The sequence below is a fragment of the Xenia sp. Carnegie-2017 genome, unplaced genomic scaffold, assembly GCF_021976095.1.
Source record: "Xenia sp. Carnegie-2017 unplaced genomic scaffold, XeniaSp_v1 HiC_scaffold_14, whole genome shotgun sequence".
NCBI lineage: Eukaryota > Metazoa > Cnidaria > Anthozoa > Malacalcyonacea > Xeniidae > Xenia > Xenia sp. Carnegie-2017.
The window spans coordinates 7,216,858-7,240,519 of NW_025813447.1; the positions used below are offsets into that span (position 1 = coordinate 7,216,858).

At 33.9% G+C, this 23,662-nt stretch overlaps 4 protein-coding genes and 2 long non-coding RNA genes across 6 annotated transcripts; all 6 read right to left on the reverse strand.

Moving 5' to 3' along the window:
* Positions 1 to 1,258: 1,258 nt before the first annotated feature.
* On the reverse strand, positions 1,259 to 1,518 carry LOC124435000. The gene is made up of 2 exons (XR_006944960.1): positions 1,446 to 1,518; positions 1,259 to 1,367 (listed from the first exon to the last, which is right to left on the reverse strand). It is a non-coding gene; the product is annotated as an uncharacterized LOC124435000 (long non-coding RNA).
* Positions 1,519 to 2,938: 1,420 nt separating this feature from the next.
* LOC124435167 lies at positions 2,939 to 6,345 on the reverse strand. The gene is made up of 4 exons (XM_046985117.1): positions 6,292 to 6,345; positions 6,184 to 6,237; positions 3,775 to 4,170; positions 2,939 to 3,364 (listed from the first exon to the last, which is right to left on the reverse strand). The coding sequence occupies exons 1-4, from the start codon at positions 6,343 to 6,345 to the stop codon at positions 2,939 to 2,941; spliced, it is 930 nt and encodes a 309-aa protein (XP_046841073.1).
* A 3,966-nt stretch (positions 6,346 to 10,311) lies between these two features.
* LOC124435001 lies at positions 10,312 to 10,809 on the reverse strand. The gene is made up of 3 exons (XR_006944961.1): positions 10,729 to 10,809; positions 10,480 to 10,651; positions 10,312 to 10,353 (listed from the first exon to the last, which is right to left on the reverse strand). It is a non-coding gene; the product is annotated as an uncharacterized LOC124435001 (long non-coding RNA).
* A 3,233-nt stretch (positions 10,810 to 14,042) lies between these two features.
* On the reverse strand, positions 14,043 to 17,957 carry LOC124435169. The gene is made up of 9 exons (XM_046985118.1): positions 17,881 to 17,957; positions 17,601 to 17,730; positions 17,323 to 17,510; positions 17,132 to 17,270; positions 15,758 to 17,053; positions 15,441 to 15,680; positions 15,136 to 15,320; positions 14,690 to 14,858; positions 14,043 to 14,339 (listed from the first exon to the last, which is right to left on the reverse strand). The coding sequence occupies exons 1-9, from the start codon at positions 17,955 to 17,957 to the stop codon at positions 14,043 to 14,045; spliced, it is 2,721 nt and encodes a 906-aa protein (XP_046841074.1).
* Positions 17,958 to 19,128: 1,171 nt separating this feature from the next.
* On the reverse strand, positions 19,129 to 21,983 carry LOC124434999. The gene is made up of 6 exons (XM_046984955.1): positions 21,621 to 21,983; positions 20,591 to 20,798; positions 20,353 to 20,521; positions 19,853 to 20,113; positions 19,696 to 19,780; positions 19,129 to 19,431 (listed from the first exon to the last, which is right to left on the reverse strand). The coding sequence occupies exons 3-6, from the start codon at positions 20,413 to 20,415 to the stop codon at positions 19,412 to 19,414; spliced, it is 429 nt and encodes a 142-aa protein (XP_046840911.1). The 5' UTR covers positions 20,416 to 20,521; positions 20,591 to 20,798; positions 21,621 to 21,983; the 3' UTR covers positions 19,129 to 19,411.
* On the reverse strand, positions 20,610 to 23,658 carry LOC124435170. Its single transcript, XM_046985119.1, has 4 exons — positions 23,591 to 23,658; positions 22,953 to 23,348; positions 22,123 to 22,542; positions 20,610 to 20,798 (listed from the first exon to the last, which is right to left on the reverse strand). The coding sequence occupies exons 2-4, from the start codon at positions 23,160 to 23,162 to the stop codon at positions 20,610 to 20,612; spliced, it is 819 nt and encodes a 272-aa protein (XP_046841075.1). The 5' UTR covers positions 23,163 to 23,348; positions 23,591 to 23,658.
* Positions 23,659 to 23,662: the final 4 nt, after the last annotated feature.

Sequence of the window (23,662 nt, forward strand, 5' to 3'; positions counted from 1 at the left end):
TAGATACAGAATTTTCAAATCATAAACACTTTGAATAAGTTTCGATGGATGAGTGTGCTCTCACGTATCAACACTTCTGTTTCAATGAAAACATCGTCATCTTATTATATTGGAACAATAACACGTGAGTCAAATTCATTTACATAGCTAAGTCTTTCTGAAAAGAGTACTATAGTTGTAAATTGTAAATTCAACGCATGTTTTTGCAACAAAGATTGTTAGAGGTTACAGATGCTCGATTGTTTGATAAAAATCTTCATGAATTGATTTCATTTTCTAAAAATTTAAAATGTACAATTTTTCGGTCAACTAATCATAAAAAATTATAATTGGTAGAAAGCAATTAATTTCAAATGAGCCTAATGCATGAATTAGTATATATGATTGCAAATCAATATATGAATGTTGGCCGACACAATTATCTAGGCCACATTGTAACCCGTCTACCTATAGATATGACATGTTCATTTATCTCGTAGTCAACATGAAATGACGTGCAACCTGTGTTAAATGATAGGTTTATAATATGTTCATACTCACTCCTTTTCTTTTGCTTTCTTCCCACTTTTTCCTCGTTTTTTAGTCTTTATCGTTTCTTTGTTTTGCTTTAAAAATAAAGGTACTTTCTAAGAAAAACAAATTTTAATAAAAAATGTAATTTTTTTTGGTATGATTGAATTATAGTTAAGCTAACTTACCAGACATGGATGTAAAGTGCTGCTTTCTTTGTTCTCGATGTATTTTAAAAAAGTCTGTGAGAGATCATGTAGCTCGTACTGATCCTCCAATTTCTCTGCGATCCAACGACCCACGTCAAGTTCATCACAAAGACCAACTTTACGCAGCTTTGCTTTCCACTTCTCAGAATTGAGGTAGGAATCGTAGTCAAAGGACAACACTGACAGTTTAAAATCACGTTGATTACTGCTTTCTGGCAATCCGATTTTCTTTTTGAATGTCTAAATATAAATAAATGTCCACATCAAGTAAACATCTTCAATTTAACCGGATATTCGCTACATTTCGCAAAGTTAAAATAAGAGTGAGTACTTGCACTCAAAAATCTACGTGTGATTTGTAAAAGAAAAGCGTCAACATATAATAGTTTAGCTTAAAGACCATTTAAAGGAAAATGCAAGCAAATAAATGGACGAAACGTTTATATTACATAGTAAACAACAAAGAACTTATCTAGTACTTTCACTTCATTTTCCACGCCCGCTTTTATCGTGTCAACGTCACAATTTCCCTTTTCAACCATTAATTCAACAAAAAGTCTGTCACCAAATGTTAAACAAACAAGAACAGGTACGTTTTCTTTCTCGAGTATGGAAAGCCATTGTTTTGATGACTCGGAATGAGCTTTTCTAAGATGAAACCAAACAATAAGATTGGTCAATCAAATAAAAAAATTGTTTACACCAAACATTTTTAAGCCACGTTACCTGTAGTCAACAACAAATACAACAATCCGAGTCAAACTTAACAACAATTTTGCCAACTCAGGAATTGTCTCATCACCATCATCAACACCAGGAAAATCAATGACATCTAAACCTTTAAAGTGCTCATCCAAGTTGTAAATCAACGGAACGGTGGTTCGCTTTTGATCTGTGGTGTCAGACGCCGTCTAAAACACGCGTATAATTGTTAAGCCGTTTTCTTTACTAAGACAAACGTAATGGAACTATTAGTATAGGTAATAGTATAGTTTCCAGTGCAATGATGTATAAACATGCACGAGTGTGTTTTTAAAAACTGCAGCGAAATAGGGCGAGTCCAAAGGACGAGTGCTACTTGAGGTCTTTTAAAAACTAACGAGTGTATGTTTAGCCGTAATTGTACGAGAAACTATACTATTACTTAATAACAAGATAATTTCAGATATTTCTTGACTGTACCGTCCAACTCTGTCTCGATCGCTTCATAAATGCCTCGTTACGCGGCATAACTGTTAAAAACATTCATTAAAAAAAACAGTGCTTGCTGTTTTATTTCTATTCTTTGCATTCTTTTGTAGCTAATTCTTGAGATTCAAATGATCGCAGTTGTGGAAATCTATGTTTACTTACAACTCCTGCCATGTTTTTTTTTAATTGAAAAGAATTTTCTTTTTTGGCTTTCACTGCTTTTCAGCTAATCAGTTTACGAAATTTACAGTGCAACTACACATTTTCACAGTCGAAGTACAGATTAACTGCACTGCAATGAAACAATCACAGTCGAGTAATATATCAAAGTATATTATTTTAACCACAAACGACTAATAAAACCTATATGAAACTAATGTCGCTTAATTAAAGCTCTAAAAAGTATCAAAGCATCGATACATATGCACAATAGCACAACAACACTAGCCATTTTTTAATGACCCAATCACACACAAAGATAGTTGAACAAACGAGATAAAATGGATAGATGTTGACCTCAACAACAGTGCTTACCATTACTTCAAACATTGAGCTAACAAGTTTTGATTTTCCAGAGTTTATCAGTCCAACAACACCAATAGAAGTTTGACTGGCTAACGTCTCCCGAAGTTTATTAATCATCAAAGACCATTTATCCAGCGAGCAACCAGTGGGCGATATTCATTTGGTACAAACGTTAAATTTTCGTTCTCAAAATTAGCGTTCCATTGTTGAAGAATACTTTCTATTAATGTGTAATGAAATATGTTCCTTTTACTACACTGACGCTCCATCTGGCGTTCGAGAGTGTAACTGATACACTTCTGATTGCAAGTAACCCCTTGTTTCATGCTACCAACAAGAAATTCTAACTTCTCATCGTAGTCAGGAAACTGATACCTTTCGACAGAGGAAATAAACTGGCTAACATCATTAATGCGACGAGTGAATTTTATCAAAAGCTGTTCAAACTCTTCAGATGATTTCATCATACGCCCCAAATAGTTGAAAGGCATTATCAGCAGTCCTCAAACGGATAATCGAAATGAATTAGCATGTTTGGCCAACTCATTCACATCACTATCATTACCAGGTTTTTCGAGAGGAATCTGCACTTGAGATTGCATGAAAGCGCTAAGCAAGCTGCTACAGGTTTTGAATTTACTCCGTAAAATATTTAAAGTAACCAGCATCTTACTGTTCATGGAAGAAGAAGAAACTCCAAAAGAAAGTGATGATGCATCTGATGTTATTTCTTCGCTTAACTCTTCATTGATTTTTTCCCCTTCAATCAGCAAAGTTATTGGCGATCTAATACACCTGTTTGTTTTTTCTTTGTCTTGGCACTCAGAAGATGGAAAAAGCACCTTAAGATCAGTTTGACAGAGAAGCACTCGTTTCCTTGCAAACTTTCTTTTGAGGCGTTGTTCTTGTCTTTGAGTTATAGAATAAGTCTAAAATTAAATTATTTAATGAAGAGGATTAATTGTGTAATCATTTGTCAAGAGATGAAGACACACACACTCTGGGGTGAAATTTCAACCAAGAAGTTATTTCATATGGACCAACACAATATGGTAAAGTTGACCAACGCTATCCTGGTTAAATTGATCAACCAGTATTCCTTGTTAAATTAAAGCAATTTTAACTTTTTCTACCTTATTAAGTATGTGCTTCGCGATTTTGAATTTTTCTTCAACCAGTATCCTGCTTAAGTGATTCTGAAATTACCAGGATTTCAACCACAACCCTGGTCAATTTCGATTTATCTTATTTTAGGTTCGAATTCATTCAACATAAATTTTTGACCAGGATACTTTTATAGCCCGTGCAAATTACTTGACAATTCATGATTTTCACGTACCGTTGTCTTTGCTAGAGCAGTAAATGACTCAAGATACTTGGACTTTTCGAAATGTGTCTTCATCCGAACACAAACGTTTTCTTCGTAGGTGATGCTCTTTTTCTTTATTCTTGTTTGAACTTGAGAACCAGTCGATCTAACGAAGTCCACAGGCAAATTTTTACCATCAAAATCAACTGTTGTGACAGACGTCTGGTGTACGAACCACATGTCGTTACCAGATACCTTAATGATAACCTCTTCACGGATATTTTCGAAATGAACAACAGATATTTTTGGAATGATTTCATTGGCGTCGATAGTATTGTTGCTTGTCCGTTTGTAACAGGCTAGGTCAGGTAGCTGATCTCTGACAAAAGCCAGTTCAACTTCGTGCACGTACCTTTTAAGGCTATGCTGTCGAAAAAGGAAATTTAAAATTTTCATTAATGCACTTAAAAGGGCTTGAAGAAATCAAGCCATGACGAGCTGTATTGCTGATTAATTGATTATATTCCTCATGAAACTTTCTAATTGCAAGTGCAGGGATGAGTTTGTTATGTTGAATTGCAGCATATTGATAAATCATATGCCCAAATAAGCGGCTTAAACATTATCATCAACATACGTTACATTAAATTAAAGATACGTAACTTACGTTAATAACATATTGCCGATGTATGCTCAGAATGCTATCGTAATTGCAGATAGTTAAGTGATCTTTAGCCTCTGATGCAGTCAAAACCTTAAACTTCGATCCATTGGACTTTTTTTCAAGGATATAATAAATTCCAAAAATACTCAAGCGATCGAAGCCAGTTAAATTTCTCAGAACAGGCTTGCACGCTTTGCTTCCTCAACAATCATTTTAAAAAACTTTTTAACATCGGAAAAAGGGTCCTAAAAAATACAAAAAATTCAAGTAGTTGGATGAATTTTACATACACTATTACATGCAAATAATGTTCCGAGCAAGCGAAACTGAACATTAAAAAGACAAGTCTAAAGATCGGCAATGCATTTTGAAAAATTTCCAAACAGTTAGAGACGTATTGAGTGTTGAAAATATTTGGGTAAATGGGGTACACTCCTAACTCCTATTTGTTGATGAAATTGTGTCTAACATAAAGTTTTTGAGTCAAACCGAAGAACTGAGTTTACGTTGAACTGCAGCTAGCTATATATAAAATTTTTGTGTTGCTTTTCTCACTGTTGTTACAAATAGAATCGTATAAATAATATGAATCAAATTGCTTATTTGCAAAAATTCAAATTCTCAAAATTGTTTTCTTTAGATATAATGATGCTTATTTGCAAAGAAACATTTGCGGAGTTTGAGTGAATGCGTAAATGCGCAACTTGTATGAGCAAAAAGTAGCCATTGGGCATTTTCTTCAAAAACTGAAAATTGTTTGGAAATAAAATCATGAGATATTACCTCTAATATAAAAATATTTTCGACAAGAGGAAATGCTTTTATATCTCACATCCCTTTTGACTTGGTAACAGAAATACTTTTAAAAATGGTAAAAAAGATTGTTGACAGAGGTAGTAAAATAAATCAAATTAGAAACCTAAATGCCGTTTCACTGAGCTCAACGGCCAACTGCTTTTACTGCAGATCTCTAACCATATAGCAGTCCTCTAGAAATGGAAATGATCATTTATACCTTCGACATCATAAAGTTTTTTTATTGTTTTTACAGGGGTGTACAAAAAAAGGGATGTAAAATTATCGTCATAGGTTGGTATATAGCTTGTCATTCTCAGAAAAATGTTATAGAAATGAAGGCTTACTTTTAAAAAATATATGAAACAAAAATGTAATGTTGAGCAACTGTATCACTTTAATCACGCAATTAATAATAATCCGGGTATTTCATGGTAAAACACAATCGCTATATGCGCGTATCCTTCTGTAAAAATACAGTTGAATAAAAGGTCTATGAATTCATAGCTGGTGAAATAATCTCTAGTGTTTAATCTTAAGAGAAGTGTGCCTACTACAAACATTTTATTATTTTTGCAATAAAATTTTCTTATAAGCTTTCGTTTCTAAAGATTATGCACATATCAAAGCTTTGACATAAATGTCTAGCCCACTAAATTTTTTTATTTTGATTATATTTTACATAACCCACAATAATGAATTTCCCTAAAAAGTCTCGTTAGCTTCGCCCTAAAAGATATATTCTTAGAATGGCAAATATTGGTTATTGCAACGTATGGATTTTTTAAAATATTGATTAACTCTAAAAAATTTTTTCATCATGATGTTTTGTTTGATGTTTCTATCTAAATTTTTTCATCATGATGTTTTGTTTGATGTTTCTAACATTATTTGATTCCTCTAAAATGAGACTTTTCCTGAGTTTTTCAATAATAAACGTCAAATCCAAGGAAGTTGGATTAACCTAATCACTCACTTACCAGGAATTGAAGCAAGACTTTGATTTGAGGGTTAAAGTTTATAGAAAACTTGACCTGAATATAGACGACTTATGTTTGTTATTGTGATAGCAATTTGGAAAAACTTACATCAAGTGTATCAATAGACTCTTGGATGACACTCTCAACAAAATCCCATAACATATTCTGTAAAGAAAATGCAATTAGCTATTATTTTTTGCAGGTCAAAAAATTTATATGATATACATGAATTGCTCGTTATCATTTGCAGACATGCACTTACAATGCAAGTATTTTATTAAAAAAAATGCACATAATTTGATATGCAGGCACAAAAAACAATCAATAAGTTTCTGGGCTATTCTTTAAACTAATCAATCATAGATGAGAAAAAAAAGTTAAAAAAGTCATACCTCAAGTTGAGTACCATTAAAAGTGCCAAATAGTTTTGGAATAACATCATCAGCTTGGACAATGTTAAAGAAACAATCCTTTGCTCTGGGTATTGACTCCACATATCGTGTTAAATTACTGTCAACCACAGGCAATAAGCCAAACGTGAGACATTTAAAACAAGATTTTAGATATGATTCATCTTGCAGTTTGAATTCTTCCAGTAAAAAAATCAATACTAAAGATGCAATTGCTCCACCACTGGAATGTCCTATAAATGACAGAATAAAAAAACATTTACACATAATATATAAAAAAGTCAAGATTAGCGCTAACCCCAAATTCAATGGCAAACCAAAAGCTCAATCTCCCACTAAAGGGCAGGTTATGGAGTTAAGAAAGCCATTGCCCATTAGCCATAGTTGGACTTGCTAAATTTACAAGAGTTTGGGGCTTCGAGCCCGAAAGAAATAAAGCAAGATGAATAATAGCTTGATGCAAAAATTACATAAAGTACAACAAAAGTGGGAAACAACTGTAGGAAAATGACAAAGCATAGTTATTAATACAAAGTGACATAAAGTATATGATTTAAATGAATGCAAGGATATTGAGTTCAAAAGTAAAAATGAAGAAAAGGAGAGAGAAAAGACTATGAATTTTGAAAAAAATCTGAATTACGATACACCAAAACAGGCAGTCCCACTATGCTACAAATTCTTTGGATGTAAGAAAAACAATCAGATACAAATCAAGAAGTCTTAAAGACTAGAGAGTTAAGAAAGAAATGGAGAGTTTAAGAAAAAAATACTTTAAGAATTTTTTGAGCAAAAATTGGATTAGAATGGTGAGAACAAGGATAGCTATAAAAAAGCAGACACCTAAAAACAGGAGAATACATGTTATTAGGATGTAAATATAAGATAAAGTATACATCAAGACATGACAAAGCTTTTCAAATATTGGTAGAGCTGGGGTTATAATCATCAATTACAATTAATTAAGAAAATAATGATCATTGATAATTCAGGTAATGGATGGGCTTTCAAAAACATAAAGTAATAGAATAATGATAGCAAGTGTATTGTGATAGCTATCAACTATAAATAGGTCATACTAAGCCAAACCTATAGAGAATCTGATCAAATTGTCAAGAAATGATTTAAGTTGTTGGTGTGTCTGTGCAACTAACAAAAGTTATTTTGAATTTCAAATCTCAATTTTTACCTGAAAAAATGATCCGTTTCTTTTGAAAAAATGCTCTGACGAAATACTTCAAAGGGATTTTCTCAGCTTTTTTTTTCACATCTTAAAACATGTTTTTTAAGAAAAATTTTTCAAAATTTCTCTAGATTATTACAAGTACAATATATAGACAAGATTTAATGTTTTGATCAAAATCAGCAGCAACCATTAGGCAAGTTAGACAAATAACAATGTCAGGAACGAAATTAGAAACATCCATTATGTTTTTCATCAAATCACCCATCTGATTACACTTAGCATCGCTCATAAAGAAAATATTTAGCTTATACTTTATGACTTTATGTCTGGGCATAAACCCTACAACCGTTCACTATAAAATCAATTTATGTGATCAAAAGCAATGCATGGTTTACACGTTTATTCTAACTCCTGCATAAACGACAATTAATTCAAAGCAAAACATGAAAGCGCCTGGGTACAAGGCTGCTACAGGTGTACATGAAACAATGTAATCGGGATTTTTATTCAAATCTTCTTTTGTTCTTTTTCATGCAATGAAACATGACACCTTTCATGCGTTTCAAATTTCTAAACCATTTCTAAACACTCACGCCTCACTTCACTTCGCAAAACATTATACTTTGATATCTGAAGGCAAATTTTCATAATTACTTCACTCTCAAAGTTACGACCGATCAGTTGGCCACTACAGCCATTCCTGCACACTTCTACACTTACATGAATAAATTTCACCTCTATAGTTAGTTTCCAAGCGGGGCCATGTGTAAGATTGTAGTCTCTTGAAGCTCACATAGATAACATTACCACACTCTGCCATCACATATTTAGGAACGTCCTCGTTTTCATAAGAAACATAAACATTGCTAAGTAAATGTTTTTTCTCTATTTCTTCAAGGTTGTTCATTCTGTATTCGGGGTCTTTACAGCTGTACGCAAGTTGACAACACAGCAACGAATGGTGAATGTGAATTTCATCGAACAGCTTTGTTGTAGATATCCACTCTTCCAGATGAGATTTAGGCTTCTTTTCAGGCTTGTGCTCCATTTCTAGCGTATTCTTTAAACTGATAATCTTTTTTCCAATCTGCTCCTTGATTTCGTCGCGAGAAAACCTCAGGTATGATGAATGTGGATAGCATCAAACAGGTCTGTTTCAGAAATCATGACTTCGAGGTCAGATTGGGGTTTTGGTTCTTTGCATGTTTTCTCAAGTGTCTTCAAAGCTGAAATCTTTTTATTGAGCTCATCCTTGATTTCGTCGCAAGAAAACTTGAATAATTCATCGTCAAGAAGAGACTCGTCAAGTTTAATAAATAAATACCAGTAAACTCGACATTTGAATAAATGGAATGGCCGAAACAAGCGAAGAAAACGGTTCCGAACAGGAGAGTGAGTAGAGCGACTTGTTCTCGTCGGAGGATGAAATACATGCTGAATTTGAGAGAGCAATTACTTGTCTCCTTCGAGCTCTAAGTTGGTGTAAGTGTGGACATTGTACTTTGTCGAAAAAGGCAATCGAGTGTTTTTGTTGCCACGAAAAGCGCTTGAATACGATGAGTACGAGGCTTTGCTAGGCCAAATAAAACTCAAGGAGAGTATTGCTTGACAACACACCAAGAATTTAGGGACAATATTCTGTCAGAAAGTTTGTTAAAGATAGACGTGTGTCGGTATCTTGAAGAAAATTGGCCCCTGTCTGATGAGGATCTGGAGAGAATATACGAGCTGTATCGATTAGTCGCATATCAAAGATGTTCTAGGTGGATTTTTCAAATTTGGGGGAATAAACATCGAAGACCATTTCCTGCTTGTATTGATGCTAGCATACGAAAACGCTTCGCGTCACCAGACGGACTTTATACACATTTTTAATACGCCAAAATATCTAAACAGTAATATTTTATTTTATTTTTTAATAAATTTATGTTTGAACTCTACTCTCGATTGATACACTTCGCCTCTCTACATTTGCATTTATTTTGACATAACAATCCCAATGCACTGCAATCACACGTTGAGGTGGCACATTTTCCTTTACATTTACAAATATTTGTGTGAGGTCTGCTCCCTTGTGAACTTTCGGGTAGAGCTGGTGTACTATATCTTGCTTTTTTGTTGGCTTCAATTTGCTCATTTGAGGGTCTTTCCTTTCCTGCCAAATACTGTTCGACAAGGGATTGTGGTTCAGGAGGTAGCATCATATCTGCATGTGCTTTGGCCTTCTTCAAAGTCGAGTACTGGCTTCTTAGTTTTACAACTTCATTCAATATTAACTGCACATATCCTAAATGGGATTATTATATATTATTTTTAGAGAAACTATGACTAAAATGTTTTAGCCTTTTGATTATACTACTATTTTTTTATATCATGAAATTTTCTTGCTTTATTTGTTATTGAATGATATCATTCCTACCATAGGTGGGTTTTTCCTTCTAAGGTTTTGCCACAGCTTTTTCTTTTTTGAAAGATTTTGGATAGGTAATTGCCCATCTCAAGTTTCCATCTGCAGTTTTGCTTGTGGTCTGTTGCTGTTCTCATTGTGGTGCAAGTTTGAACAGTACAGTCTATCTTGATACAGAAGTTGAAAATCCCAATTTTTGATAACTTTCTTCAATATTGAAATGTCCATATTTTATCCTCTTTAAGATATTTTAATTGCATTGCAAATTTTAAGTTGATTTTTGAATAACATACCTTGCACTCAATGAGTGATATGAATGATGAGTATTCTTTGAGGCAAGCATATTATCCAAAGCATGTTTGGCTTCTAAGCCTGATGTCTGGTGATACTTGGATAACTTTTGAATTTCTGCAATTAGTCAAGGCCTTGTCAACATCTCCTCTAATTTTTTGTTAGCAGCTGACCCTGTTGTATAGATGAGTAAAAAAAATTTTGAGGCATGAATTAAACTTCTAAATTGTAGTCCATACTATCTACTCAACCTTTCTTGAGCCAAGCTCTACAATTGTTTCATGAAGGCATTTTGTAAATAGCTTGTGACCATTATGCTCATGAATATTAGCAATGTGATTGAGAATACTGCGCCACCTTTCTTCCCTCTCATCTGGAGTTTCACTTGAGTTGCCAACCCAATATAAATGGTTGATAATTGACTGTTCAGTTAATGAAAAAATGTATATATATATATATATACAATATGTATCACAATGTGCCCTCCAGGCCATCGTCATAGTGCAATGACAATTCCTGCAGGAACACATACATGCTATACATTTACATGCATGACATGCATACCCCAATCCATGGCTGAATATGTTTGAACTTCTCCTTCTTTGCCACTTTCACCAGTTTCTTTTTTTCCCCTAAAGTATATTCAAGAGTGGAAAAACTTACTTAATAACAGACTTACTTTTCAATATCATAGAAGTTTATATATTTTCGTGGCAGAGATTTTAAATTAAAAATAAACATACATAAATATATATACCTTTTGCTCACGCTGTGGTAATGGGATATTTAAATTCCCTTGCTCAAACATAGATACCAAACTGAAATATGATTCCTTGTGCTTCACATCTCAAGATGTTTGCAAATGCTCGTACCACACACTGCAAAGCGCTGAAGGAAACTTAATAACTCTTATCTTTGTATTCCTGCACCAGCAATTAATAGTCAGTGCAATAAAAAATGATCGGACGGTGACTATTTTGCAAAGGCTAGACTCAAACAGGGAAGTAATGAGAAGCCTTAATTCCAAATTCCAATGTTGATTACTTCTCCCAAATCGCAATTAAATGAATTAATCCATTGATAAGCCGTTGTCATTTCAATTCAGACACTTCGAGCAACATCGTTGTTGTCGAATGTTTGACGTCAGTCACGTTACCCGTTATTCCCTTGTTGATATTCAATAGTGCAGTTGAAACAATAGCAAACTCATTACTAACATCGTGTAAAGACTTTAAAACAATAAAAAGAACAGAAATAGACAGAAAATATACAAAAGATGTACAATAAAAGACAATAGACCCTATATTTGGAAAAAGTGGTAGGTAGGTTTTGTTAACCAGTTAAAAAATTTTCTGATATTTGTTGGTGCTGTTGTTCTATAAATATGGACAGAAAATGAATACAAAAAATACACAAAAACAGAAAAAAAGTTGGCATAATGTTAGGAAGAAATGTAGCAAGGTTTACATTTTGCCCAACTTTTTACACCCGCTATGCGAATATTTTTATGTTCACTGACCATGAGAACAACAGATTTCCAAAGAAATGAATAATGGTAATCTTTTCAGAATTTCGTTTTAGCCTTGCTAAAATGTTTGGCTTTTTAACACTATAGTGTAGAAAAAAATCACAAAAGAATGTACAAAAATAAGACAGATATGAAACACAAGTAAAGAAGAACAAGACGACAAATACACAGAAATTTAAGTAGTTCGATAATGGTTTCTTATGTTTAGTGGCAAATTTGTCAATACAGTAAATACATTTGTCGATACTATACTCTCCTGATGTTGCTAAAGAAAACTAAAACAAATGAGATTTGAATTTGACTAAATGCAAAAAGTAGCTAACTGCTAAAAAAGGATCCATATATATGGAATATAAATCAAACACGAAAGAAAATGCAAAATCAGATGTTGAGAGAGACGTTTTCGCAAGTGATTGTATGTTGTGGTAATTTGCTGGTATCTCGTCAGTTATTTCTCTGTGTAATGTAAATTTTAAAATTTAATAGAAGAACCTGTTGTGTTATGATGATGTAAATACAAACAAGAAAAAAGGAAGTAAATTTAGAGATTTATTTGACTAGACAGGTAAAATGGATCCATACTAACATGGAGAAGCTAGAATGACGAGCTTAAAAGTGAAGCATGGAAGCAAAACCAGTATGAAAACGGTTTGTATAAATATGAATTTTAAATAAAGCGCAATACCAAACACTTTGAGAAGTTCTCACTCTTTCTACGCATTCATTAAAAATACATCTTCATTGTTTTTGAATGAACATTTTCTTAATTGTTAATGTTATAATTAATTTTGATTCACAAAAATTTCTACACAAAATATGGCCAAGCTATTCTACAAAGAAAACCTCCTTGATTACACCAAAAACATTCACTAATCCTAGCTGGAGTCCTAGCTACTTAATGTTAGTGCATGGCTCAAGCACACAGTACTGCAAATGGACTGTGAAGATCCTAGCAAGAATCAAGCTCAGCTTTTCCGTTTCAACTCGCTCAAAGATCACACATTAAACTATACATAACCTGTATTAAATTAATAATTTTCCAGTAATTAGCCTCATGATGAACAAAGAAGTGGCACAATGTTATATTAACAAATATATCAACTTTTATCTTAAATATAATACATACTGCACAAAATCGGTCATTGGGGCATGGTCCATTATAAGTAATATACCGTAATAACAATTAATTTTAATGCAAACTAAGAAAGTAGAACACACATATATGAATATAGCCCCTTCCGTAATTATTAACATTGCGCTGTCCATAATTATACCCTTCATTCCTACCATTAAAATCTTTCTCTCTTTCTGAAACAGGATTTTTTCTTAAAGATTTGAAAACGCAAACCTCATAGTTCCATACTTTTTCGATAAAAAAACTGGCCCATATTCCAAATTTATGATAAATAATTACTAATTCTTTGCTGTAACAAGTCAAGAACTCGGCCAAGAACTCGTAAAACTGATGAGTGAAGAGATTGCTGTTTTTAAACGCACAAAATAAGGAAGAATTCACAACTTTTACTGTCCATAAAAGTAATAAACAATTGTTGCAACTTCTCAAAAAATGAAAGGGTCTTGAATGATTTTTCCAAAAAAAAATACAGCGCCATTGATTATTTACACAAAATATGGTCATGCATTGCCTCTTATTTAGTGAAAGTTACAAAGTAAGAAAACAACAAAACTATTTGAGATGATTATATATAACGAGTGAAATACACACAACTTGGAGGAACAAAAGTACCTTGAACAAAAATGGCGACAACTGAAAAAACATAGCTTTGAAGCCTCAACTTGTTCAATTCTTTTCATTCTTCTTTGCTATGACTTTATTTTTATGAACCAGTTTTCCTTCTTAGATACACTTAAACACGTTGTTACTTAAGATAAAAAATTGAAATTATCAATTATTAGAAAGTTTAGTTTTGTAGCTAAATGTTGAAAACAACAGACAGTAATAAAAAGTTATATAAAGTTATTTAAATAAACTCGCTTTTCCCAAGTTAGTTCCTTGAAACGATTACCCTTATCAATTTAGACACAGCATTTTAGATTGAATAATGCACCAACCTTGCACGAGTCTATAGTACTGCTTTTCTTGTTCTCTATGTATTTGAGAAGATTCTGTGAGATTTCATGTGATTCATATTCATCATCTAATTTCTCCGCAATCCAACGGCCCACGTCAAGTTCATCACAAAGACCAACTCTACGTAGCATTGCTTTCCCCTCGTCAGAATTAAGTTTGGAATCATTGCCAAGAGCAAACACAGCCAGTTTAAAGTCGCGTTGATGACCGCTTTCTGGCAATCCAATTTTAGTCTTGATGCACTGAATAAAAACAGACAGTGGTAGTTTAAGGGGTCGAACTGTGGTCATTTGTGTGATAAATAGTCACTACAAACCAAGGTGTTGTGAGAAATTCACGATTGTAACTTTCATTGTATTCTGCGTACTTATGTTCTCTTAATCAAAGTGAAGGTAAAAACCGTGAAAATAAAACTTCAATTATTTTGGTTGAAGATTTCAAATTTCGGTCGAACAATGCTAAGGTAGAATTCTGCCTTAGGTCTAGTGTATATTTTTCTTGAGTGCATTAAACTGCGACATTTTGTAAAAAGTAAGGTTGTGATCAAAAATTACTCTACATCTTTCATAAATATATCTTATGCAAACCATACTTCCAATTGACTCTCCACTCTAGCTTTTATTGTCTCCATGCCACAATCACCTCCTTTCCCCATTAATTCAGCAAAAAGTCTGTCAGCAAATGTTAAACAAATAAGAACGGGAACATTTTCTTTCTCAAGTATGGAAAGCCATTTTTTCGTTGATTCTGTATGGACTTTCCTAAAACGGCAAGACTTTCATATACTGACATAGAATGCTTGCAAGCTCTTACTGCCTTCAGTACTTAAGATAATTTTTTTTACAAAATGTCGATTTCAAGAGTAGGTAAGTTGAAAAAAAGTGTACATAATACTATTCGTCATCAGGAGGCTTTATATCAGCTTATTAATTCTATGAATGAAACATGTGATGAGAAGACACGTTATATGACGGGAATCAAAACAATATACCGAAATATTTTTGGTTGAAAAAAGTATTTCAAGAAAAGCTTCGTCACCTGTAATCGACAACAAATACGACAATCCGAGTCAAACAAAACAGCAATTCAGCAATTTTCGGAATTGACTCATCACGATCATCAACACCAGGAAAATCAATGACATCCAAACCTTTGATGTGTTCATCCAAGTTATAAATCAAAGGAATTGTGGTACGTCTTTCATCAGTTGTTCCACTCGCTGTCTAACGTAGAAAGATCAATTTTCATAGATGTTCTCAAAACAAATGTTTCAAAAGATCAATATTATGGGGGTATTTTCATGAAGCATATTTTATTTCAAAAAAAGTAACAGAAGTTCTTACCTGTACTTCAAACATGGAGCTGACAAACTTTGATTTCCCTGAATTAACCAGTCCCACAACACCGACTGCGCACTGCTTGGCTAAACTCTCTCTAAGATAATTGATCATCAATGACCATCTGATCCATCGGGCAATCAGTGGACGGTACTCATATGGCACTAGCGTCAAAGTTTCTTCCTCAAAGTTAGCATTCCATTGTTGAAGAATAATTTCAATTGGAGTGTTGTGAAAAATGTTCCTCTTCTTGCATTGGCGCTCAAGTTGCCGTTCGAGAGAATAACTGATGTAACTCTTGTTGCATGTAACTCATATGGCACTAGCGTCAAAGTTTCTTCCTCAAAGTTAGCATTCCATTGTTGAAGAATATTTTCAATTGGAGTGTTGTGAAAAATGTTCCTCTTCTTGCCTTGGCGCTCAAGTTGCCGTTCGAGAGAATAACTGATGTAACTCTTGTTGCATGTAACTCCTTTCTTCATGCTACCCACAAGAAAGTTTAACTTTTCGTCGTAGTCAGGAAACTCGAGTTCCTCGGAAGGAAATATGTACTCCCGAAAATCGTTAATGCGACGAGAGAATTCAATGACAATTTTTCCAAACCTTTCAGATGATCTTACCATTTGCTGCAAATAGTTAAACGGCACAATCAACAATGCCCACACAGATAAACCCCTTGAGTTGGCATCTTGTCTGGCAAATTCATCAACGTACTTGTCATTACCAGCTTGCTCGAGAGGGATGTGAACTTGGGATTGCATGAATTCACCAAGTAGAGCATTGCAAGTCTCAAACTCAATAAGCAAGTCATACAAAACGTTCAGCATCTCGTTATTCGCGTTACAAAAGGAGCTCTCCACATTTAGTTTTTCACCCAGTTGTTGGAGTCTTTCTTTACCATCGACTAGCAATGTGATTGGAGCTTTACTACAACGAATCTTCGTCTTGCTTTCGCCAAACTTATCCGAAGATGGATAAATCACCTGTAGGTCTGTCTCACATGCAGGAAAAGTTGTTCTTTTTGCACTTCCTCCGAATCTTGGTCGAGGAACGTCTTCATGAAGAAGAGAAACAAGGAGTGCATTAGTCTTATTCAGTAAGTACTTAATATCACCCCATCGCAACATAGGATTGGGTCGTAGTTCCGTATTTTCTTGAGCAAAGAAAATTAATCTGTTCCGTTTCCATGTGGGCGATTTGCATGAAGTCGGTGTTTTATAAAATCGATTAACGAAAAAATTGTATTTCTCTTCAAAAGATACATCGGAAGGCAATGCTTTCATGCATGAAAGTCCATGACGTATGCGACAAAAGGCGATTTTTAGTGGTTTTATTAAAAAACCAGAGATAGCCAATGTCTTTAGATCGATATTGCCTGCGGAAACTATTTCACAGCAGTCTAACATAACGTTTAAGCTGCTTTCTCCCATAGCATAAAAAAGACTTTCAATTGGCACCACTGATACAGCGTTCTTAAAAAAGTCCTGGATGGATTTCATTCTGACAGATCTATCAGCGTCATGACGTTTTTCCAACAGAGCACTGAGATACGCCAATTCAATTATCTCGCTGGGACGATGCTTTGCAAGTTGCTGTTGCCTTTTTGTGACTGTGTACGTCTAAAAAGCAATTGTGAATTAAAATATAAAGTTAAAAATTGTTTTTTAGGAAATCAGCATAACCTTTTTTTTACTAACCGTGGTTTTTGCTTTAACCTGGAATGCAGGGAGATGTTTGCTGCATTGAAAATGCGTTCTCAAACGAACGTTAACTTGATCTTCGTGGCAAATGCTCTTTACTTTGATTGTTGTCTGAATTTCTGATCCAGAAGATTTCCTAACGTCTACCAGGAAATTCGACATTCTCGATGGATAACTGATACACGAACCACATCTCATTCCCAATTACTTTGAAGATGACCTCCTCGCCAATATTTTCGAAGCGAACGCCAGTTACTTTGGGGATAATTTTATTTGATGCTGAGGCCCATTTCGTATTTTCTTTGAATGGCTTGAGATCAAGAAAACTTTGAAGCAAAGCCAGCTCAACCTCGTGGGTATATCTCTCAAAACTATGCTGAGAATATAAATGTGATACAAATATAAAAATAACAATATGACAATTCCCATTCCCCCACGCCATTGAGTGGTAAATCTTACATTTTACCTCTTCCAGCCTCTTGTGAAGTTCTTTAGTGCTTACAAAATATTCTCCAAGTTCTCGAAGAGCTTTGAAAGCTTGGACATCTTCTGACAGAAGCTTACAATTGGACACATTACTATGTCCACAAAACAAACTGTTTGTGTCAGAGCATACCAATAAAAACAAATAAATACTAGTTATTTTTCAAATTATTTTAAAGAAACCTAGTAATGAGACCAGGTTTTTTCAATGAGTAGTGCTAATTTTTTAAATTGCCTGGACTTTATAAGATTCATGTACTCACCTGTAAATGCATGGGAATCCAATTAAAGCCTTGCATTTACTTTTACTCAAACATTGGACAATTTTGGCAACATGCATGAGACTAGCATTTTCTTTAGCGCCAGTTAAAAAAATAATGTGGCAGATTTATATCTAAACAAAAATATATCAATAAAATACAAACATCAGTATCAGGACTTTTGATAACAATGTTCTGAAATGGTGTTGCATGAGATGCATGTAATAACACTTGTGTATCAGCCTGTTCATGGTCACAACACAAGTCATCAATCCTTTGAACACTCCTTTGGGTTTTAAAGAAATGCAAGGCTACAATTGGATTCCATGCATTTACAGGAGTAGAAATATTTAGTCGAAATCACATTTTTCACCTCTTCGTCAGGTTAAACGAATAAAAAACATATTTAAACGGGATAACTCAAAATTTCACACAGCTGCCCAAATGGTTTTCATGACCAGGCAGGAAAACGTTTGCCTTGTTGAAATGAAAATCATTAAATTTTAAAAAAATTCTCGCAAGTAATGCAGAGGTTATATTCCCAGTAATCCACTTTTACATACTTTGCACCTATCAGACAATGAATATAGATTGGCAAAAGATATAGATGGGCATTTTAGTTAGTAGTTAGTACTACTTAATATGAGTCCTGTTAATTTGTGTATGACATTACATTAACAGGATACATTGCACTAAATCTACCTTTTGTATAAAATTGATAATTCGTTGGAGATTTAAGTTATTTGGGAAATGTGAAAACAACTAAATGTATATTGAAGACGAGAAATATGATGTTGGGGCACGAGGAATTCCAATGGGCAATTCATTCACAGACTTAATTATCTTTAATGTACTTTCTTTCTGTGCGCTTGCTGTTGTTATACATACTCAACGAATGCCTCCATCGATCCTAATTTCAGTGAATCGATGTTTTAAAACAGATAAATAAAATAATTTATGACATTTAGTTTCAAATCAAGGAATTTTGGATACAACTTTTGTGCAAAAAGTTCTGTGCGAAAAGTTTTAAAGTTGTGGTTCAAAAAAATGCTTTGACCTCCACCTTGTTCAACTGAATTTTTGTCACCATTGTGTTCCCTTTGTTGTAAAGTGTCAATGGTTTAAAACTCAAGGCATTCGTGCAAAACTTTGCATTCAAGGAAAGCGAAGGATATTTGATATGTTCCAACGGTTCATTATGCAATGCAAAATGAACAAATTTAAATTGAAAACAAATAGAAACGTGCGTTCTCTGCTAAAGAAAAGCTTTCTTTTCATTAAAATATAATTTAGATACAGAATTTTCAAATCATAAACACTTTGAATAAGTTTCGATGGATGAGTGTGCTCTCACGTATCAACACTTCTGTTTCAATGAAAGCATCGTCATCTTATTATATTGGAACAATAACACGTGAGTCAAATTCATTTACTATGTAAAGAGTACTATAGTTGCAAATTGTAAATTAAACGCATGTTTTTGCAACAACGATTGTTAGAGGTTACAGATGCTCGATTGTTTGATAAAAAATCTTCATGAATTGATTTCATTTTCTAAAAATTTAAAATGTACAATTTTTCGGTCAACTAATCATAAAAAATTATAATTGGTAGAAAGCAATTAATTTCAAATGTACCTAATGCATGAATTAGTATATATGATTGTAAATCAATATATGAATGTTGGCCGACACAATTATCGAGGCCACATTGTAACCCGTCTACCTATAGATATGACATGTTCATTTACCTCGTAGTCAACATGAAATGACGTGCAACCTGTGTTAAATGATAGGTTTATAATATGTTCATACTCACTCCTTTTCTTTTGCTTTCTTCCCACTTTTCCTCGTTTTTTAGTCTTTATCGTTTCTTTGTTTTGCTTTAAAAATAAAGGTACTTTCTAAGAAAAACAAATTTTAATAAAAAATGTAATTTTTTTTGGTATGATTGAATTATAGTTAAGCTAACTTACCAGACATGGATGTAAAGTGCTGCTTTCTTTGTTCTCGATATATTTTAAAAAAGTCTGTGAGAGATCATGTAGCTCGTACTGATCCTCCAATTTCTCTGCGATCCAACGACCCACATCAAGTTCATCACAAAGACCAACTTTACGCAGCTTTGCTTTCCACTTCTCAGAATTGAGGTAGGAATCGTAGTCAAAGGACAACACTGACAGTTTAAAATCACGTTGATTACTGCTTTCTGGCAATCCGATTTTCTTTTTGATTGTCTAAATATAAATAAATGTCCACATCAAGTAAACATCTTCAATTTAACCGGATATTCGCTTCATTTCGCAAAGTTAAAATAAGAGTGAGTACTTGCACACAAATATGTACGTGTGATTTGTAAAAGAAAAGCGTCAACATATAATAGTTTAGCTTAAAGACCATTTAAAGGAAAACGCATGCAAATAAATGGACGAAACGTTTATATTACATAGTAAACAACAAAGAACTTATCTAGTACTTCCACTTCATTTTCCACGCCCGCTTTTATCGCGTCAATGTCACAATTTCCCTTTTCAACCATTAATTCAACAAAAAGTCTGTCACCAAATGTTAAACAAACAAGAACAGGTACGTTTTCTTTCTCGAGTATGGAAAGCCATTGTTTTGATGACTCGGAATGAGCTTTTCTAGGATAAAACCAAACAATAAGATTGGTCAATCAAATAAAAAAATTGTTCTTTGACTTAATATTTTACCAAACATTTTTAAGCCACGTTACTTGTAGTCAACAACAAATACAACAATCCGAGTCAAACTTAACAACAATTTTGCCAACTCAGGAACTGTCTCATCACCATCATCAACACCAGGAAAATCAATGACATCTAAACCTTTAAAGTGCTCATCCAAGTTGTAAATCAACGGAACGGTGGTTCGCTTCTGATCTGTGGTGTCAGACGCCGTCTAAAACACGCGTATAATTGTTAAGCCGTTTTCTTTACTAAGACAAACGTAATGGAACTATTAGTATAGGTAATAGTATAGTTTCCACTTTCCAGTGCAATGACGTATAAACATGCACGAGTGTGTTTTTAAAAACTGCAGCGAAATAGGGCGAGTCCAAAGGACGAGTGCTACTTGAGGTCTTTTAAAAACTAACCAGTGTATGTTTAGCCGTAATTGTACGAGAAACTATACTATTACTTAATAACAAGATACTTTCAGATATTTCTTGACTGTACCGTCCAACTCTATCTCGATCGCTTCATAAATGCCTCGTTACGCGGCATAGCTGTTAAAAACATTCATTAAAAAAAAAAAGTGCTTGCTGTTTTATTTCTATTCTTTGCATTCTTTTGTAGCTAATTCTTGAGTTTCAAATGATCGCAGTTGTGGAAATCTATGTTTACTTACAACTCCTGCCATGTTTATTTTTAATTGAAAAGAATTTTCTTTTTTGGCTTTCACTGCTTTTCAGCTAATCAGTTTACGAAATTTACAGTGCAACTACACATTTTCACAGTCGAAGTACAGATTAACTGCACTGCAATGAACCAATCACAGTCGAGAAATATATCAAAGTATATTATTTTAACCACAAACGACTAATAAAACCTATATGAAACTAATGTCGCTTAATTAAAGCTCTAAAAAGTATCAAAGCATCGATACATATGCACAATAGCACAACAACACTAGTCATTTTTTAATGACCCAATCACACACAAAGATAGTTGAACAAACGAGATAAAATGGATATATGTTGACCTCAACAACAGTGCTTACCATTACTTCAAACATTGAGCTAACAAGTTTTGATTTTCCAGAGTTTATCAGTCCAACAACACCAATAGAAGTTTGACTGGCTAACGTCTCCCGAAGTTTATTAATCATCAAAGACCATTTATCCAGCGAGCAACCAGTGGGCGATATTCATTTGGTACAAACGTTAAATTTTCGTTCTCAAAATTAGCGTTCCATTGTTGAAGAATACTTTCTATTGATGTGTAATGAAATATGTTCCTTTTTCTACACTGACGCTCCATCTGGCGTTCGAGAGAGTAACTGATACACTTCTGATTGCAAGTAACCCCTTGTTTCATGCTACCAACAAGAAATTCTAACTTCTCATCGTAGTCAGGAAACTGATACCTTTCGACAGAGGAAATAAACTGGCGAACATCATTAATGCGACGAGTGAATTTTATCAAAAGCTGTTCAAACTCTTCAGATGATTTCATCATACGCCCCAAATATAGTTGAAAGGCATTATCAGCAGTCCTCAAACGGATAATCGAAATGAATTAGCATGTTTGGCCAACTCATTCACATCACTATCATTACCAGCTTTTTCGAGAGGAATCTGCACTTGAGATTGCATGAAAGCGCTAAGCAAGCTGCTACAGGTTTTGAATTTACTCCGTAAAATATTTAAAGTACCCAGCATCTTACTGTTCATGGAAGAAGAAGAAACTCCAGAAGAAAGTGATGATGCATCTGATGTTAATTCTTCGCTTAACTCTTCATTGATTTTTTCCCCTTCAATCAGCAAAGTTATTGGCGATCTAATACACCTGTTTGTTTTTTCTTTGTCTTGGCACTCAGAAGATGGAAAAAGCACCTTAAGATCAGTTTGACAGAGAAGCACTCGTTTCCTTGCAAACTTTCTTTTGAGGCGTTGTTCTTGTCTTTGAGTTATAGAATAAGTCTAAAATTAAATTATTTAATGAAGAGGATTAATTGTGTAATCATTTGTCAAGAGATGAAGACACACACACTCTGGGGTGAAATTTCAACCAAAAAGTTATTTCATATGGACCAACACTATATGGTAAAGTTGACCAACGCTATTCTGGTTAAATTGATCAACCAGTATTCCTTGTTAAATTAAAGCAATTTTAACTTTTTCTACCTTATTAAGTATGTGCTTCGCGATTTTGAATTTTTCTTCAACCAGTATCCTGCTTAAGTGATTCTGAAATTACCAGGATTTCAACCACAACCCTGGTCAATTTCGATTTATCTTATTTTAGGTTCGAATTCATTCAACATATATTTTTGACCAGGATACTTTTATAGCCCGTGCAAATTACTTGACATTTTATGATTTTCACGTACCGTTGTCTTTGCTAGAGCAGTAAATGACTCAAGATACTTGGACTTTTCAAAATGTGTCTTCATCCGAACACAAACGTTTTCTTCGTAGGTGATGCTCTTTTTCTTTATTCTTGTTTGAACTTGAGAACCAGTCGATCTAACGAAGTCCACAGGCAAATTTTTACCATCAAAATCAACTGTTGTGACAGACGTCTGGTGTACGAACCACATGTCGTTACCAGATACCTTAATGATAACCTTTTTACCGATATTTTCGAAATGAACAACAGATATTTTTGGAATGATTTCATTGGCGTCGATAGTATTGTTGCTTGTCCGTTTGTAACAGGCTAGGTCAGGAAGCTGACCTCTGACAAAAGCCAGTTCAACTTCGTGCACGTACCTTTTAAGGCTATGCTGTCGAAAAAGGAAATTTAAAATTTAAAATTAATGCACTTAAAAGGGCTTGAAGAAATCAAGCCATGACGAGCTGTATTGCTGATTAATTGATTATATTCCTCATGAAACTTTCTAATTGCAAGTGCATGGATGAGTTTGTTATGTTGAATTGCAGCATATTGATAAATCATATGCCCGAATAAGCGGCTTAAACATTATCATCAACATACGTTACATTAAATTAAAGATACGTAACTTACGTTAATAACATATTGCCGATGTATGCTCAGAATACTATCGTAATTGCAGATAGTTAAGTGATCTTTAGCCTC